Source organism: Raphanus sativus, chromosome 9, assembly GCF_000801105.2.
Source record: "Raphanus sativus cultivar WK10039 chromosome 9, ASM80110v3, whole genome shotgun sequence".
Taxonomy (NCBI): domain Eukaryota; kingdom Viridiplantae; phylum Streptophyta; class Magnoliopsida; order Brassicales; family Brassicaceae; genus Raphanus; species Raphanus sativus.
Window position 1 is genome coordinate 25,233,136 of NC_079519.1, and position 19,550 is coordinate 25,252,685.

Below are 19,550 nucleotides of genomic sequence, written 5' to 3' on the forward strand. Positions count from 1 at the left end.
ACCCACCACGGAATAGACTATGAAAATCTAGAAGTTCGTCCACCAGGAACACCACCGCGCCTTCACATGAGCACCGCCAAGAGATTAGATTTCCTACAACATTATGTACACGTTTACAGACCTCGAAAAATGTCCATATGTACATAAAAATGTTGTACACCATCAGTATATGTTTCCTACAACATTATGTACACTAAACTATTTTCACTATTTATTACAACATTATGTACAGTAAACTGCATATAGAGCAACATTATGTACATAAAAATATTGTACACCATCAGTATATGTTTCCGACAACATTATGTACACTAAACTTATGTATAGTAATATCGTGTACATATGCACAATCAAATCATGTACACATAAATGTTAATAAATGTTATTATCTATTCCAACTCCAAAACATTATTCATCTTTGTTTGTATACTGGTTCTTAGTGTCAATCTTTAACCTTTATGTATACCAAAACCTATTAGTGTCCATTCGTTAAAATGAAAGTCTTTTGAAAAAAAAAAACATTAATGTTCATTCTTTAAATGATTTTTGAACCGCCAGACATGTGAGTTTTCATGAAACATTGTACATGTAGACAACAAAATATATGTGTACACATTGATGATATAGATCATACAAATATTTAAACTTGCAAATATATGTAAAAATGTATGCAGGATACATCGAATAAGTGTACATGTGAATCATTTTCCATGTCGAATTGATTTTAGTCTTCAGCTAGACATATATGTACGTAATCATAAAATGTGTTTTATTGATCTATTGATGTACACAAGTGAAAATGTGCACATATACACATATAAACATGTACACATGTACGCATACAAGATGTACACATACAAGATGTACACATATACGAATACAAAATGTATAAAATTATGTACATATATAAACATGTACACATGTACGCATACAAGACGTACACATGTATGCATACTAGATGTACAACATTATGTACACTAAACTATTTTCACTATTCATTACAACATTATGTACACTAAACGGCATTTAGAGCAACATTATGTACATAAAAATATTGTACACCATCAGTATATGTTTCCTACAACATTATGTATACTAAACTCTATGTAGAGCAAGATTGTGTACATGTGCACAGTCAAATCATGTACACATAAATGTTAATAAATGTTATTATCTATTTCAACTCCAACATATTTATCTTTGTTTGTACACTGGTTCTTAGTGTCAATTTTTAACATTTATGTACACCAAAAACTATTAGTGTCCATTCGTTAAAATGGAAGTCTTTTTACACAAAAAACATTAATGTCCATTCTTTAAATGATTTTTGAGCCGCCAAACATTTGAGTTTTCATGAAACATTGTACATGTGGACAACAAAATATATGTGTACACATTGACGATATAGATCGTACAAATATTTAAACTTGCAAATGTATGTAAAAATGTATGCAGGATACATCGAATAAGTGTACATGTGAATCATTTTCTATGTCGAACTGATTCTAGTTTTCAGCTAGACATATATGTATGTGTGTGTTTACTGATATATTGATGTACACAAGTGGAAATGTGTACCAAAGGGACATTGCAGTGCACTTCCTAGAAGGTGATGCACACAACTGGTGGATAGCTTTGGACAAACGTACCAATGGTTCCATTGAGCGCTTTGCTGACTTTGAAGTGGAGTTTAACCACAAGTACTTTCCTGCTGAGGCATGGGACCGTTTGGAAGCTAAGTTCTTGGACATGGTTCAAGGGCGTAGGGCAGTAAGGGAGTATGAGGAGGAGTTCAACAGGCTCAGGCGCTTTGTGGGAAGGGAGTTGGAGGATGAAGCAGTACAGGTCCGAAGGTTCATCCGCGGCCTTAGGCCTGAACTCAAGACCTACTGCTCAGTCCGGACCTTCTCCAATGTGACTGAACTGGTGGAGAGGATGGCTATGTTGGAGACTAACCTTGCTGAGGAAGCTAAGCACAAGGTGAAGAGTGTGGTGGTGGCTCCTGGGCAAAGTGGTGACCGGAAGAGAAAGAGGGACCAGGTTGAAGAGGGTAAAACCTCAAGTGGTAAGCCTGTGTGCCCTAAGTGTGGTAGAAACCACTATGGGGAGTGCTGGAGAGCCATGGGTGCTTGCACTCGTTGTGGTAAGATGGGACACTTTGCTCGAAAGTGCCCAAATGTGGGAGGTGACCGGACTTGCCATACTTGTGGTCTTAAGGGACATCTCAAGAAGGACTGTCCAAAGCAAGCTGATGGACAGAACAAGAACAGGAGTGGGGGTAGCAGGCCGGACCAGAACCGGGGTCAAACCTCAACTCCAAGGGTGTATGAGCTGTCCAAGGATGTGGAAGAGACAGGGCCATTCAAAGCAATCACTGGTAACTTCTAAAACTCATTTGTTTCTTTCTAGAACTATGCATGGTACGGAATCTAGAATGGTTAGGGACTTAGATGGGGTCTTTGTAGGGACCTTATGTATTGGTGGTGTGGAAACACATGTCCTGTTTGACACTGGAGCCTCACATAGTTTTGTGAGTCCAGAGATGATTGGGAAAGGATTGTTTTGTATTGGTTCAGGGTAGGCCTGGGCGTTCGGGTACCCATTCGGGTTCGGTTCGGGTTTTTCGGATTTCGGTTCTATTTTGTAACACCTTCTAGGTCCCATTCTAGTAAATCTACAAATTCGGTTCGGGTTCGGATATAACACATCGGTTTCGGTTCGGTTCGGTTAATACCCGAAGTAACCATATATCATTCGGATTCGGGTTATATCAGATCGGTTCGGATATACCCTAAGTAAAATCTAAAATTCAATAGAAAAACATAAAAATATATACTTATTTATATATAATGGAGTATTTAAGATATTTTTTTAAAAAAATTAGATACTTATTGTTAGATATCATGTTGAAATAAACATGAAATTGAATATTTGAAGTACATATTTATGTTTTAAATATTTATATTATATATTAATTCGGACATTCGAATCGGTTTGTTCGGATATTTTTCGGGTTTTTCGGGTTTTCGGATTATCCATTCGGGTTCGGTTAATAACACTTCGGGTTCGGATATGTTTTGTAACACCCTACAAGATCCATTCGGATATTTTTTAGAATTCGGATTCGGTTCGGATCGGGTTTTTCGGTTCGGGTTCGGTTCGGATTTCGGGTTACGGGTTTTATGCCCAGCCCTAGTTCAGGGGATGATCCTGGGGTTGTGGTTGCGGCCGGAGGCCAAAGGATGCAATCACAAGGCCTGGTAAGGGATATCCCAGTTATGATACAAGGGAGGGCATTGCCTGTGGATCTTGTAGTGGTGAGCCTTAAGAATCATGAAGTGATCTTAGGGATGGATTGGCTTGGAAAGAATCGGGCCACCTTAGATTGTCACCGAGGAAGGGTGCAGTTTGAGAGTGGGTGTGGACCCCCGATCAGGTTCCAAGGTATCCGACCAACCTCGGGTAGCTTAGTGGTCTCAGCGGTCCAAGTGGAAAGTATGCTGAGGAATGGTTGTGAGGCCTGGTTGGCGACCATTAGCACTAAGGAGGTTGTGGGGGGTGGTAGCCCGGACGGGATTCGGTTGGTTCAAGAGTTTAGTGATGTATTTCGGGCGCTTCAGGGTGTGCCTCCTGATAGGGCTGACCCGTTCATGATCGAACTTGAACCTGGAACGGTCCCAATGTCCAAAAGTCTGTACCGGATGGCACCAGCTGAGATGGCTGAGTTAAAGAAACAACTTGAAGAGTTGGTGGATAAGGGGTTTATACGCCCAAGTGTGTCCCCATGGGGAGCACCAGTCCTCTTTGTCAAAAAGAAGGATGGGAGTTTGAGATTGTGCATTGACTATAGGGGGCTGAACAGGGTTACTATCAAGAATAAGTACCCCTTGCCCAGGATTGATGAGTTGCTAGATCAGTTGAGAGGAGCCAAGTGGTTCTCAAAAATTGATTTAGCATCAGGCTACCATCAAATCCCCATTGCACCAGAGGATGTGCAAAAGACAGCATTCAGGACAAGGTATGGCCACTATGAGTTTGTGGTCATGCCGTTTGGACTGACCAATGCACCAGCAGCCTTCATGAAGATGATGAATGGTATCTTCCGAGATTACTTAGATGAATTTGTAATCATCTTTATTGATGATATACTAGTATACTCTAAGACTGAGGAGGACCATGAGAAGCATCTCAGGTTGGTGCTGGGACGGCTAAGGGAGCAGCAGCTCTTTGCTAAGTTAAGCAAGTGCAGTTTCTGGCAGAAGAGTATTGGATTCCTAGGCCATGTGGTGTCTGAGGAAGGAGTTTCTGTTGACCAGGAGAAGGTCAAGTGTATACAGGAGTGGCCAAGACCAAAGAATGCTACTGAAGTTAGGAGCTTCTTGGGTTTGGCCGGGTACTACAGGAAGTATGTCAAGGGGTTTGCAAGTGTGGCACAACCTATGACACAACTTACTGGAAAGGATGTGAAGTTCACATGGTCTGATGCATGTGATAAGAGCTTTCAGGCCTTAAAGATCATGTTGACCAGTGCACCAGTGCTAGTGCTGCCTGAGGCTGACCAACCATATGTGGTTTACACAGATGCATCCATCACCGGATTAGGCTGTGTGCTCACACAACATGGGAAAGTCATTGCTTATGCCTCCAGGCAACTAAGGAAGCATGAGGGCAACTACCCAACTCATGACCTGGAAATGGCTGCAGTGGTATTTGCTCTGAAGATATGGAGGTCCTACTTGTATGGTGCCAAGGTTCAGATCCTAACCGACCACAAGAGTCTCAAGTACATTTTTACTCAGCCTGAGTTAAACTTGAGGCAGAGAAGGTGGATGGAATTTGTGGCGGATTATGATCTTGATATTACTTACTATCCGGGCAAAGCAAATCTGGTAGCAGATGCCTTGAGCCGGAGGAGAGCTGAAGTGTCAGCTGAAAGAGAAGCTGAGGTATTGGAAGGGATGGTCAGGTCTTTGAATCTAAACACCTTGGTCAGTGAGGATGAACCTCTGGGGCTAGAGGTTGTGGATCAGGCTGATCTCCTGAGTAGAATCAGACAAGCACAATGCTTGGATGAAAATTTGCAAAAGGTTGCAAGGAATGACAAGACAGAGTACCAGACGGCCAGCAATGGTACCATTTTGGTACATGGGCGTGTGAGTGTTCCGAGTGACCGGGGACTAAAGGAAGAGATTATGAGGCAAGCTCATAAGTCTAAGTTCTCAGTGCACCCGGGGCTGAACAAAATGTATAAGGACATGAAGAGGTATTACCACTGGGTAAGGATGAAAGCAGATGTGGCCGAGTGGGTGGCCAAGTGTCCAACTTGCCAACTAGTCAAGGCCGAGCATCAGGTTCCCAGTGGTTTGCTGCAGAACCTCCCTATACCTGAATGGAAGTGGGATCACATCACAATGGACTTTGTGACTGGGTTCCCAACGACAAGGAGTAGGAAGGATGCAGTTTGGGTGACTGTGGACAGATTGACCAAGTCTGCACACTTTGTACCAATCAAGAAGGGTGATGGTGTGGATGAGATAGTGAAGATCTACATTGATGAGATAGTAAGGCTGCATGGAGTGCCGGCCAGTATAGTCTCTGATAGAGACCCGAGGTTCACCTCTTATTTCTGGAGGGCTTTTCAAAAAGCCTTAGGAACTAGAGTGAACATGAGTACATCCTACCATCCCCAAACGGATGGACAATCAGAAAGAACTATCCAGACATTAGAAGACATGCTGAGGGCATGTGTACTGGACTGGGGTGACTCATGGGAGAAGCATTTGCCACTGGTGGAGTTTGCATACAACAACAGCTTCCACACCAGTATAGGCATGTCTCCCTATGAAGCGTTGTATGGGCGGCCTTGCAGGACACCCTTATGCTGGACCCAAGTGGGGGAGCGCAGCATAATAGGTCCTGAGATTGTGGAAAAGACAACTGAGAAGATCAAGTTGGTCAAAGAGAAGATGAAAGAGGCACAAGACCGCCAAATGAGTTATGCTGATAAAAGAAGAAAACATCTTGAGTTTGAGGTTGGTGATCTAATCTATCTCAAGATGATCACATTCAAGGGAAGGGCCAGAGTTTCTGGAAGGAAGAAACTGGACCCAAGGTTCCTAGGTCCGTTCAGGATACTTGAGAAGGTTGGGGCAGTGGCCTACAAATTGGATTTGCCATCTGAGATGGATGCTTATCACAATGTGTTCCATGTGTCTCAACTAAGGAAGTGTCTGACTGACCAGGACATTGTGTTGCCTGAGATTCTAAAAGATCTAGGTAAGAACCTAACCTTAGAGACAAGGCCGGTTCGGATCATAGATAGAATGGAAAAGGCAATGAGGAGAAAGACTGTTCCTATGCTTAAGATAGTATGGGAATTCAATGGCAAAGACATTATCACTTGGGAGACCGAGGCAAGAATGAAAGCTGAGTATCCTGAGTGGTATAGTCAGTATATGGATGGTGAACCATCAAGTATGAACTCGGGGACGAGTTCCTTCCAAGTGGGGGAGACTTGTCATGTCCCAAGTTCTAGATGGACCATGGTGCGAGGACAAGCACCAGCCAGGTCATGAGACCAAAGGGCAAGCGTATCATGGTCCAGAAATGGTGTTAAGTGCATCAGGAAGCTGAGACTTAACCAGATTGAAGGAAAGGTAAGCTCAAAGGAGCTGGACAAGTGTTTTGGTAGCTGGTCGTTGAGGTTTGGTAGCTCGGGCAGCTAGGGAAGGGGTGAGGCAAGCTCACAGTAGCTCAGGCAAGTCTAGGACAGCTCCCGTAGCTGGCAGGTCAGCTCACTCAGCTGGGGAAGCTAGTGACCAGCTCACCTCAGCTGGACGGAGTGATTAGCTCTTGGGCGGTTGGACCGGACCATGAGCGGTTATGGGTCCGGCTCGGTGGTGGCATGGTCAGGTGAGACCATGGAGCATGGCAAGTGAGCTAGGTACCTGGAGGAGTGTTGGCAGCTGGAGATCGATCAAGGGAGCGGTTGGAGGCAGTTGGGAAGCGGTTTGGCCGAAGAGATGCAAAAGGAACCGTTTGTGCCTTTTCGCCCAAAACCGTGCAACCTCTCATCCCAACCGCCTGTCGATGACTTTTCCTATAAATAGGAGCCATTGTTCATCGGTTTCAATCACGAAAAACATTAGGCAAACCTCTGCCAAAATTCTACCAGGAAGAAAGAGAGAAGAGACCGGCTGTGAGGAGTGATCTGTGTGGTGTTCCGGTGTGATTTAAACGGTGGAAAAGGCTAAGGCAAGGCCATGGCAGACGGGCAAGGTGATAAGGACAAGAGGAAGGAGTCAGAGAAGGAGGGAGGCGCGGAGGAACGCACGCCTAAGGTATTGATGCACTCCGGATGGTGACCGCGCATGGCCATGAGTGTTTATGGCCTGGCCGGTTGAACCATGATGTGTTGGTTGCATCCGTTTCTTCTTTTCCCTTTGTCAATCTCTTTTCTACCTTATTCTGATGTGATCTGAGGGTTTAAACCCACAGACAAACCCCCAGGGCTTGGATTGGTCAGTGTAATCTCTCCATGGCCTTGGTTGGGGAGGTATGGTCCGATCTCATGGTTCCCAAGGGAATTATTGGGGTTTGACGATTGTAATCTCTTAATTGGGATTTTTAATGAATTATCAAAGTGTTAGATTCAATTTATATCATGGATTTTTGGGTTGGTCCAATTTGGCCGGTTGGCGGTTCATGGTCAAGGTCGATATGACTGAGGCCGGTTCTGAGGAATCCAATTGGACCATTCTCTTAGTTTGGATTTATCATGATTTATCATGTAGAGTATAGAGTTTTTGGCCGAGCATTTAGTGTGGTCAGAAATGGGCATTAGATGTGATCTAGGATCCGGAACCATGTACTAGTTAGATTGATGTTAGGATATCGGATCATATGTGTATTCATGTGTTGTGGTTTGGTTTCAGGAACCAGCAGTGATCGTGGTAAAGCAAAGGAGTCTTGAAGACTTGGCCGTGGATGGATGTGTGATGTGTGTCTAGTTAGAATTGAACTTATGATAGCCTATTGTGCAACTTGTGTGTTATGAATGATTTGTATGGATCACATTGACTTATATATATGAAATGATCTTTCTTTCATGCTTCCGCAATGTACTTGTTGTTTATAAACCTCAAATAAGAAGAAAATGACTTAGAAACTATTGGACCTAAACCGGCTTAACTACACTTAGACTCCTAGGTAAGTACTTGGACTGGTTGGATCATGGGATCCAGGTTCGGGTCTTACAGATTTCTTTTTGTATATGATATGTTTTGAATTTTATAAAACTGATATATATAGGTATAATAAGACTTTATACTATTGTCTGCAACTGGTGAAGATGGTGTCTGAACCAGATGATTGGCCTGTGTTTGCTAATATGTTAGAAGATATCAAGACCTTGAAAGAATCGTTCCACAGCTTGGAGATCATTCATGTACCCCGCACACAAAATTTGAAGGCCGATGGCTTAGCACGCAGTACTATAAAACAAACGATCTTTGTTGTGCACATGGATGCAGAGCTACCGTTTTGGTTTACAGAGTCTGTTTGAGTCTGTAAAAGTCGATGATAAAAAAGAAAAAATAAGACTTTATACTATTCTATTTACGAAAAGCAAAACGAAATAGTAATGACAAAATTTATCTTTTTCCATCTCTCCATATATCTCTCTTAGATTGCCATCTTGCCTACTATCAATCTCCCAAATCTCCATATTTATCTCCCTCTCTCTTTCTTCCTCATTTCACTCATCTTTCTATCTTTGTAATATGTAATGTTCAAATAATATATTATTGTATTTTATTCTATTACGAAACATAAATTAAAATTAGAATCTTTCCCCCTTCCTCCCTCTTTCTCTTTATTCAACATCTCCATCATCCTCTGCTGTTCATAATCTCCATCTTCATCTTCTATCTATTTGTCCTCCTCCCTCTCCCTCTCATCCATCCTTTTTTCTCTCTCTTTCCAGCATCTTCTATAAACTTCTTCTGCAATTATTTTCATAATCTTTATCTTTGCATTTTTTCTTTCTCCCTTTACTCTTTATTTATTTTTTCCCATATATTTATTCATATACTATACTATACTATACTATACTATACTATATAGTCATTAAATATAAAACTGTATATTTTTATTTTTTGTAATGTATTAGCTATATTGTTTTTAACGTAATGTATTTTACACTGAACATTTGTCCTACAAAAAAATATGTTCTTTCATATTGTATACTGCTTAAACTGCATTAAACCAAATAAATAAATAGTACTATAGAATTCAAATTATTTTCTACCATCACATTTATATTTTGAATATTCTATTCTATATATGTGTTCTACATAGAATAATACATGATTCTATTGTATGGTAACACACACGTTCACGCGCCGTGAAAAATTATAATATCTGATTATGTTACTAGTTGACACATTTTTCGAGGCATGGCTATATATTTAATCGTCAGACCTCGTATAAATATTAAGCAAATCAGCCATTTTCATTAAAGTTTCTTTACTATTTTAGTCCTCTCTTTTAAGTTCTTTTAAATAGAAGATCTAGTTTTTAAAATCATTGATTTACACATGTAAAAATTATTATATGGCACAGGACTCGCATACTTTTTAAAATCATTGATTTACACATGTAAGAGAATTCTGCTAGTTGTATTTTTAAAATTTTATTTTAATAAAGATACTGTAAGTGTGATTAGATATACCTATTAGAATAAAGTTTACTTTCAATTTAATTTTAACTTTTGTTTTCATAAGTTTTTTAAAAAACTCGTTTTCATTTCTTTTCACCAATCAAGTGAAATAACATTTCAGTCATGTTCTAAAATTGGAGAAAACTCAACAAAAGTAGAGTAAATTTTCTCTCCACTCGTTTAAGGTGAAAAAAATTTACTCCACATTTCTCTAATTTCTTTCCTCCTTTTCCCACACTATTTTTTCACCATTCTACTTCTTCATAACGTATACACCGTATAAACAATAGAAAATATATATATATATATATATATATATATACAACACGTTAACTAACTCATGGGATTTACCAGTAGTAGAAAAATCCCATATAACCATATCGTGAATACGCTTCATATTTAGCTACCAAAAATCACGAAGAACTGTGGTTAATTTTCGTAGCAGAAATATGTGACAGATCGGAGTCATTTAAACACGATTTAGCCACATTTTGTCTGTAAAAATATTAAAATACTACGATTTTGCCAAGGAGATTATGTGCTTTTTTGCACAAAACTGACTTGTTTATTTTCAGGTCCTTGTATAGTTTTTTCCGTCGACTCCCATCTTTCAAGATCAAGTGGTAGTCGAGTCTGAGTCATTCCGAAGAGACACTTTGTTCGGCTGGGTCTGATCTATATGAGAAAAAGAGTACCGCTACTTCTCGCCTTCTTGGCGAGATAATCTGCACGCAAATTCCTATTTCTTGGTATGTGGGCGATGTTGAAGCCTGTGAATCCATCCTTTCATAGGCGGAATGAGACTAGCTTGGAGGTAAAAGTCGACGAGTCAGCAGGGCTACAAATCATGTCCACCAGACTGAAACAATCTGTTTCCATATAGACCAAGTTATATATGCCATGTGGAACAATCTAGTCAGCAGGGCTACTAATCATTTTCATGTCCTTATATAGTTATATGCCACGAAATAGCCAAGTTTATTTTTTGAGTCTATTTAAGTCACAAATTTAGTCATGGTTGTATCGTGACTATTTTAGCCACAAAAATAATAAGAAAATTCTTTTAAAATATACGGATTAATTTCCATTTGCTAATAAAATATACGAATTATTTTGGATCTCCGTTTAATATAGGAATTAATTTCTGTTGTCTATTAAATACACAAACTTTTGAAATTCATATATTTTACACATCGTTTTAGACGGGGTTAACTATATTTAACGGAAGGGATGATGACATTAGTGATTAATTAAACATGTGTTTAAATTGTGAAAAATCTTTAAAATACACGAACAAATTATTTGCTAATAAAATACACTAACTACTTTGGATCTCCGTTTAATACACAAACAAATTTTTGTTTTCACTAAATATACAAATTTTTAAAATTTACAGATTTTTACACATCTATTTAGACGACGTCAACTATGTTTAACATGATTTACCAGATGATGTCAACTATATGTTTTGCTTCATCAAGCAAAGGTGATGGAGCTCATTGAGGCCAACCAGCAGTCCCTTTTCACGAGCCTTAACCATAAGGGCCAGAACATGCCTGAGAAAATTATGGCTCATCTGGGTAAACGACAAGTCCAATTTCGCAAGTATGTCAAGCACGGGTTCCAGAATAGGGAAAGATATGCTGCAATCTACGAAATAGGAGATATATGCTCCACATGTCCACAATGTCCCTCCCAGAGAAACTCGGGAGTTTCACTCAAAGAGGCCAGGTCAAGTTTGATAGCGCGATCAACTCCATATTTCTCATACAAATCGTTGAGATGAGATTGTGTGGTGATCGGAAAAAGGAAAGAATTCAACTTAGCCATTTGAAAGAAAATTACAATTAGAGAATTGAAAATCACAAAAAGAGAAGGAGATAGAAAATGATGAAGAAATAAAATGAATAGAGATTTCTCAAATATTTAAAGAGAAAGAATATCCAAAGTGGCTCCTTCATTATCATCAAGAGAGATAATTATTAGCTAGAATCAAACCTAGCCGTAAAGATATGGTCGTAAGGGCTCGGAAAATGAACCATGCGAAAAGTAACATTTTAAAAAGACATTAATAAGGCTGTGTTTGATTAATCCCATTTTGACACATTAGTAAGCGTGCTCGAAATCAGAACTGTTATCATCACCCCATTTCTTTATCCGTGTCAATAAAAAGAGGGCTGGGGGACAATGGTTGGACCTGATTCTGTTCAATCAATTATTGGGCTGGAATTAATCAAATAGTGGAAACGGGCTAGATATTCTATTTAAACCCGACCAATTATCATGAAAAAAACAAGTTGGAAGTAGTCAACTCGGGATCCCGACGATCCTAGAACAGTTGAGAAAATCCCAATAAGGAAGTGGCTATAAGAAGAGAGAGGAGGAGAAAGAAGGGGACACATGAGGCCCTAGAGACTTACACCACATTCATCGACCTCAATCTCAAGTTCTTTTATTCTTTTCTCTTGGTAATTGATCTCTGATGTGTCTCGATCTCATTTATGTTGTATTTAACTATAACTAGTCAATAAAAGTCAATTTTTGTCAACCAGAGTCTGATTATATCGTTGTGTTCTAAGGACATCGTTATCCATATTAGTTTTTACTATTTTTTTCATTTAAATACTACCAAATACTTAGTGTAGGTTTTATGATTCACATGTGTTAGTAGAATATTTGGCAGCCAAATAACACCAACACCTTGATCTCTCTATTTAAGGCATCAAACTATTGTACGTCTCTCATTTTAGAGGGGAATGACGTTATTCAACGCTTACCATTTTCTCACTGATCCACGATAAACAAATATTAAACTTATACGAATTCATACCCATGATACTGCCAGCAGAGTCTCCGGCAACCAGACAATTTCGATAACATAAAGTTCTATTGTACAACCGGTTATGCTAGATTAGTCGTTTAAGGGTATGCATTGTTTTATCTACGTCGGGTAAAATGGTGTTTTTGGTTATTAGTCTAAAGAAAGCTTAGAGCAACATTATTGGGGAGTCCCCAATACAAAGTCCTAAAAATATGTGTATGTATATATTATATATGCGTGTATAATTGTGGGTTAAGGATTTTACGGAAACCAAAGGAACTAATTTTCGGATTTGGTTTCCGTAAAGTCCTTAACCCACAATTACACACGCATATATAATATATACATACACATATTATTTTTCTTAAGGACTCTAGTGCAAGGACATCAATAATGTTGTTTTTAAAGCATTTTTATTGGTGTATTTCAACACATCCCAGGACAGTATAATAAAAAAAAAATTGAAATAGTGATCAAAGATGAGATGTGTATCTCAAGATCTTTCACAATAAGTGTTTTGGTGAGGTTATTAAGGTGACATGACACTAAATTTCACCTTTTATTTTATTTTATTAATTTTTCACACTTAAGCTATATCCCTCCACTTATTCCATTAAAGATGCTCTTGGAGTTCAACGTCTCACTCCTCTTAATTAAATGTTGTTTTACTGTTACAGTTATTTCATGTTGTTTTATGCTATTTTTGGTTGTAGGAAAATTAAATTTGTAGTTTTATTGGTATAGGCCTCGAATGATTGTATAATTTGAACAAAAACGTCTTTCTGGCCAACTCTAGAAAGAAGAAAAGTAAGAGCTTTGTCGCCTGTCAGTGTCTTGTCACCATAAAGACGGCTTATACCTCTCTTTCCCCCATTGGATATTTATTTTTACTTTTTTTTGTCTGGTGAATATGAAAACGCGTAAATTACGGAAATACAGAAGCCTTTTTAGTTCTTGCTTTATTTTTTTTTTTGTTTTTTCAACATCGATCAATGATTGTTCTCTCTTCTCTCTCTGCGTAATTTGTCTTCTCATGCGTGTAAAGAGGTAGATCCTTCTGAGTTCTTGCATGGTTCAGGTACTTCTGTTTTGTTTTGTTTTTTCCTTAGTAACCCGTGGTCTTTCCTTGGAATAATACGTCGCGTAAAAAAATGCTGGTAAAATGAGGTCGTCTAAGAATTTTAATTGCAAGTTTTTTTTATAGGAATTGCATACAGAACAGCTGAGAATAAGTTAAAAAAAAAAATACTTATCACTGATATTGACCTAAGCAACGATAAACACGTAACATGTTACACGTTTTGAATCGGTTTTCAGACTTTTCTTATTGCAGATTTAAATATTTATGCCTAAGATTCTTTTTTTTTAGCAACACATGCCTAAGATTCAATACCAATAATTAAGATACTATTTAGATATGAAATTATTGAAATGGTGGTGATTATCTATTAGGCGTTCATCATATGAGTTGTAGGAAAAAAAACATTTACCAATTTAGATCCATCAACCATGCATCTATATGCATGTGTCATGTCCTGATGTCCAATATGGGTGCATATTATCTACCCTGTCCAAGTTCAATTATAAATATGTCGAGACAAATACTAATCTAAGCTTTGTTTAATATATGCCATGTCATGTGTTATATGTATTATGTAAAAAACTCCAAATATCAGAAAAATACATGACAAAACCCAATTTATAAAAGATGTAGAAAAATTATCAATTTATTTTTATTTGCCAATGCACTAACGTTTGGTTAGAGAAAAACAATAATTTGTGCAATAAGGTCAAGTGTTGTTCACGGTAAACGGTAAAATGAGTTGTTTCTTTTCTGTTAACTAAATAAGAATAATTTTCTTATTCACGCAAAAAATGATGTTACTGTATACATTATAAGTTATAGATCAATGATTGTTAATTATAGCAGTTCTTATAAATCAAGATTGGTTTTGCGTTTTTTTTTTGGGAGGTGGGGGTTATTTGGGGGAGTTCTTATTCAATTTTCTTAGCATAAGAGCATTTCCAATGTATTACTCCAAATTTTACTTTAAAATGGTGCAACTCCAAAATGGAGTGATGTTTTACTCCAATGTATTACTCAATTTCTTACTCCAAAAATAGTTAATAATTGTTAATATTATCTTATACTTATAAAAATTTACTAATTAACCCCAACTATTTTATGTTTGCAAAAATACTTTAAAATATAATTTATTTAAATTAAAAATTTATTATTAAAAGGTACAAAAAATCATAAAAATAGAATAAAACATAATGTATAAGTTGGTTCAATAATAAGCATTAGAATATTTCCCACAAATGATCGATTAATGCATTTCATAATGAAAAAATAAGTTTCTTTATCTTTGATATTCCTAAATCGAGTAATTTTTTTTTTGAAATCGGACATTTAAATCATTTATTTTATGTTATTTTTATTTTATATTTTTATTATTTAATTATGTTATGCATTTTATGTCAAATTATTAAATAATGAAATAACTTATTTTTCATGTTGTTGTATCATTTTAAAATATTATTTAAGTAAAAAATAAGAACATTAAAGATTTAAAGGACTATTTCATAAATAAAAAAAGTTCAACTCCAAAATGGAGTAATGTGTAAGATTACTCTATAAATGGAGTAACCCTAGCCATTACTCCATTTTGAAGTTAGAAATAGAGTGGGGTTGGAGAGGATTTTACTCCAAAATGATGTTTGGAGTAGAAAATGGAGTAGGGTTGGAGATGCCCTAACACATCATGTCTTTGTTTGCTTCCAGACATTAAGGTGTGATATTTTAAGACATGTTCCTACCAAAAAAAAATATTTTAAGACATGTTGACCATAAATTTTAATTGCATGAAATACGTGTTGTGAAATAAGTAGATCCATTAATCCCCTAAATCTCCATTTACGTCCACCATTGATATGCTTTATTTTTTATTTACAAGAAATTCGATTCCATCTTTTTTTTAGTCAACAGAAATTCGACTCCATCTATTTTAACAAGTTGAAAATAACTTCTCAACCATACATGATACATGGCATATATTTTACGCAGCAGCCTCAAAAGGGTCAACACACAACAGCTGACAAACTGCGTGCAAATGTCCAGAACTTTTGTCAAAATAAATTCTCGCATGTTTTATGAATAGTCAAACTTAATTAACACCGTTTCTGTTAGAGTCAGACTTTTACGAGGAAGTAAATATAATTATGTATAAATACACACATAGGTCAATAGAAATATGTGCTTACCAGGTACCTTTAATTGCTTCTCAGGGCCTCAGGCTCATTATTTTCTCTGCAGATTTGCTGCAGAAGAAGAAGAAGAGAAACAGGATCCGATATCTTGGCTTATAGTAATCCATTAGTCCATTAAAAATTTCATAAAAGATGGGGTTTTGGTCATTGTTGGAGGTGGCTTCTATGCCAGTGATTCAAGTCCTCATCATAAGTCTTGTTGGAGCTTACTTGGCCTCTGATCGATGCAAGCTCTTTCCTGTTGAAGCCCGCAATTCCATGAACAAGGTAAATCAATCTTGATACGATGCTTAGATCTCTGCAAAAGAATCAAGACTGTGTATGGTTTATTCATAATATTTATATATATATATATATATATATATATGTTTTACAAATTGTAGGTGGTGTTTGTAATATTTGCACCGGCTCTCATGTTTGCAAATCTAGCCCAGACGGTCACACTTCAAGACATGATCTCATGGTAAGAAAAATCCCCTTTTTTTTTCTAAATCATGGTAACATAATGTTACACTATACTTATTATTATTTTTGACTACTTGTTGATTGAAATAAAAAGGTGGTTTATGCCGGTGAATATGGGACTTACATTCTTAATCGGAGGACTTCTTGGTTGGATGGTTGTCAAGATTCTGAAACCACCTCCTTATCTTGAAGGTCTTATTGTTGCAACTTGTTCTTCAGGTACGTGACAAATTATTTATTTGGACCATCCTATGAACGTCATCATCATAAATATACATATACGTGACATCTATTTTGTATTGTTTTCATGACAAAACTCAACTTTGGTTTAATAGGAAATATGGGGAACCTACCAATCATACTTGTCCCAGCAATCTGCGACGAGGACAAGAGTCCGTTTGGTAACCGTAGTGTATGCAGAACCGTTGGTCTCTCTTACGCGTCTTTCTCCATGGCGGTATGTTATGTTAAACACACAAAAACAGAGACATTAGATGAGGAAAACGAGAAGTAAATGATGATTCTCAAATGTGCAGCTAGGGGGGTTTTACATATGGACTTACACATTCCGGCTTATAAAAGGGTCGGCAATGAAGTTCAAAGACATGGAACAATCTGAGAGAACAGCAATAAAATCATCCAATAGTGACTTAGAGGCTGATCACAAAACCAAACTTCTAGGTGCACCTGAAGACGAGCTGGTAAAGGAAGAGACAAGGTTTTGGAGAAAAGGAGTAGACTTCTTCCATGAGATATTAGAGGAGCTTCGCGCACCACCTACAGTTGGTGCAGTAAGTTCAATTTACAGACTAGAATGAAGTGAAGAAAAAAAATAAGACTTAATGTGACATGTTTGATGCTTTTCAGATTATTGGTTTCATATTCGGTGCTGTTACATGGCTCAGAAATCTTATCATTGGTGATGATGCTCCTTTAAGAATAGTCCAAGCTACAGCAAAACTTCTTGGGTAGTTACCACAGTTTTGTCATTAATAACCTTGTCCACCATTTGCATATATATATATATATACACAAATATATATAAGTTTACTAAATTAACCTATTTGTGCAGCGATGGGACTATTCCTTGTATGACAATTATATTAGGAGGCAACCTCATACAAGGTACAATTAATTCTTCTATCACGGCTTATGCATTTTTTATGGATAATCACGAGGTTTTGGACCAAACCTAATAGTACCCTCATACTCAAAACTACAACATATAATATTAGTTTCGTCCCAAGCGTCACTCGTCACCTCGATCATGTGATCTCTAACCTTACACTATGGTTCAAATTGATCAGGTTTACGTTCTTCGGCAGTCAGACCAGTGGTTGTTCTTGGAATAGTGTGTGTTCGGTACATTATTCTCCCAATCATCGGCATAGGCGTTGTAAGAACAGCTGCGAGTTTCGGGTTTCTCCCAGCAGATCCTCTGTTTCAATATGTTTTAATGCTTCAATTCACACTCCCGCCTGCCATGAATATCGGTCAGTTAAATCATTAGTAGCTTAGTTCATGTAGATCTATCAAAATTAAAACAAGGAATGACAAGTTCAAAAAAAAAACTCTTGCAGGTACCATGACTCAGCTGTATAATGTTGGACAAGACGAGTGCTCAGTGCTCATGCTTTGGACATACTTGATCGCGATTCTTGCCCTCACTGTTTGGTCCACAATATTCCTTCACTTGTTAGTCTAATGTCCTCTCTTGTCAAAGGGTGTTCTTACCATTTGTTTATTTGTCTATCAAATAAAAAATTTGATAGAGTTTTTTTGTTTGCATATCTACAAGTATTTCATTTTTTTCTCCTATTGCAAACACAAAAGCTGTATCATGTATTAAATATGTTTAATGAAAAGGGCTGCTATACTTCATTGGTGTGTTGGTAACGAAGACTAAAAAAAGAAATGGTTCATAAATGTCAAGATGAGAATATTTCTCAGCAAAATATTTCTCAATATCATTCTGTAATATTTGAGTAATCTTTCAGCTGAAAACATCTTTCACCTTAAGGAAACTGTCTCCAGTTAAGGTGTTTCTTTATTCTCTCTTAACCCAAGCATCATTAACCCTAGCACTTCTAATGGAGTGCTTATTCATTTTTTAGTAATAATTATGTCTTAAGAACCCAAGTTAAAAAACCTCTAAATTTTGATCCTCCAATGCAAGTTGCTTATTTTAGAGTGCTTAAAAAAATTGTTAAACTTTTGACTACTTTAAAATCCTAATAATACCAATCCATGTAGAAGACCTTGCTAATGAAAAATCCGCCACAAATGTGACATCTAGGAACTTAAGATTCAAAATCGGCCACAAATGTGAGACCATAAACACAGAAAGAAACTGACTTTGAAGGGTGGATTTGCAGTGAGAACACTTGAAGCAAGACTTGTGAAAGACCTGCATTTTCACCAAAGGGAAGACATTCCAAAACCGCAGGGTCTCATCTCCTGCTCCAGTCACTATAGTCTGTCCATCAGGTGATGTAGCCAAGTAAAGTACTCTCATACTGTGCCCTGTAAGCAGAACAAAAGATTGATTTTTTATACTACAAACTTTGAACTATTTTCTTAAGATATTGAAGCAGGACATAGCTTTACCTAGCTAGTTAAACTATTTTCAAAAGTATCACATCACAGGTCCACAACAGCGTAGTGATATCATGTAAAAAAGGATATGAGTTCAACTAAATGTTACTCAGATAAGGTAGAAATGGTTCACTGGGGAATTTCATCGAACACTTGGTGGTGATCATAAGCATGAACGTTTTGAAGAGTGTAAACAACAAAACCTAAAACTAATTGAATCCCTAATTGGATTTTAAGGAGAAGATTCGTATCTTAAGAGGAAGTTTCTGAAAATTAGAATTCTTGGTTGTGATTAGTGGAGTAGAATCAAGCAGATTGGGTTTTGGATTGTGGATGACAACGAAAGAGGGATACGTTTGATGCCGATGAAATTTGTAGATGGGTTTGGACGCAATTCTATAGTTTCTCGAAGGCGAGAGATGGTGGATAGTTTAAACACGATCCTAGCTCTGTCAGATTCAGTGAACTCAAGGTTATGTTGAATCACGAGGGAAATACAGAAAGAGAGGCGAAGAAGAGAAGGAAAAGATGAAGGCTCGGCAAAGGAAACAAAAACACGTGTTTCTAAGCTCCGCTTCAGAAGAAGCTTAATTAAGCACCGCGTCTTGTGTAATTACTTGATTTTCCATTTTTTTTTAAATCCACATCATCAAGCAACCCATTAAGCAACCCATTAAGCTC

The 19,550-nt window shown here is 37.4% G+C and overlaps 1 protein-coding gene across 1 annotated transcript; it reads left to right on the forward strand.

Moving 5' to 3' along the window:
• The first annotated feature begins 15,792 nt into the window (after nucleotides 1-15,792).
• LOC108823288 (protein PIN-LIKES 5) lies at nucleotides 15,793-18,155 on the forward strand. Its single transcript, XM_018596461.2, has 9 exons — nucleotides 15,793-16,076; nucleotides 16,193-16,272; nucleotides 16,369-16,493; nucleotides 16,610-16,731; nucleotides 16,811-17,065; nucleotides 17,142-17,242; nucleotides 17,347-17,399; nucleotides 17,582-17,767; nucleotides 17,855-18,155. The coding sequence occupies exons 1-9, from the start codon at nucleotides 15,942-15,944 to the stop codon at nucleotides 17,977-17,979; spliced, it is 1,182 nt and encodes a 393-aa protein (XP_018451963.1). The 5' UTR covers nucleotides 15,793-15,941; the 3' UTR covers nucleotides 17,980-18,155.
• Nucleotides 18,156-19,550: the final 1,395 nt, after the last annotated feature.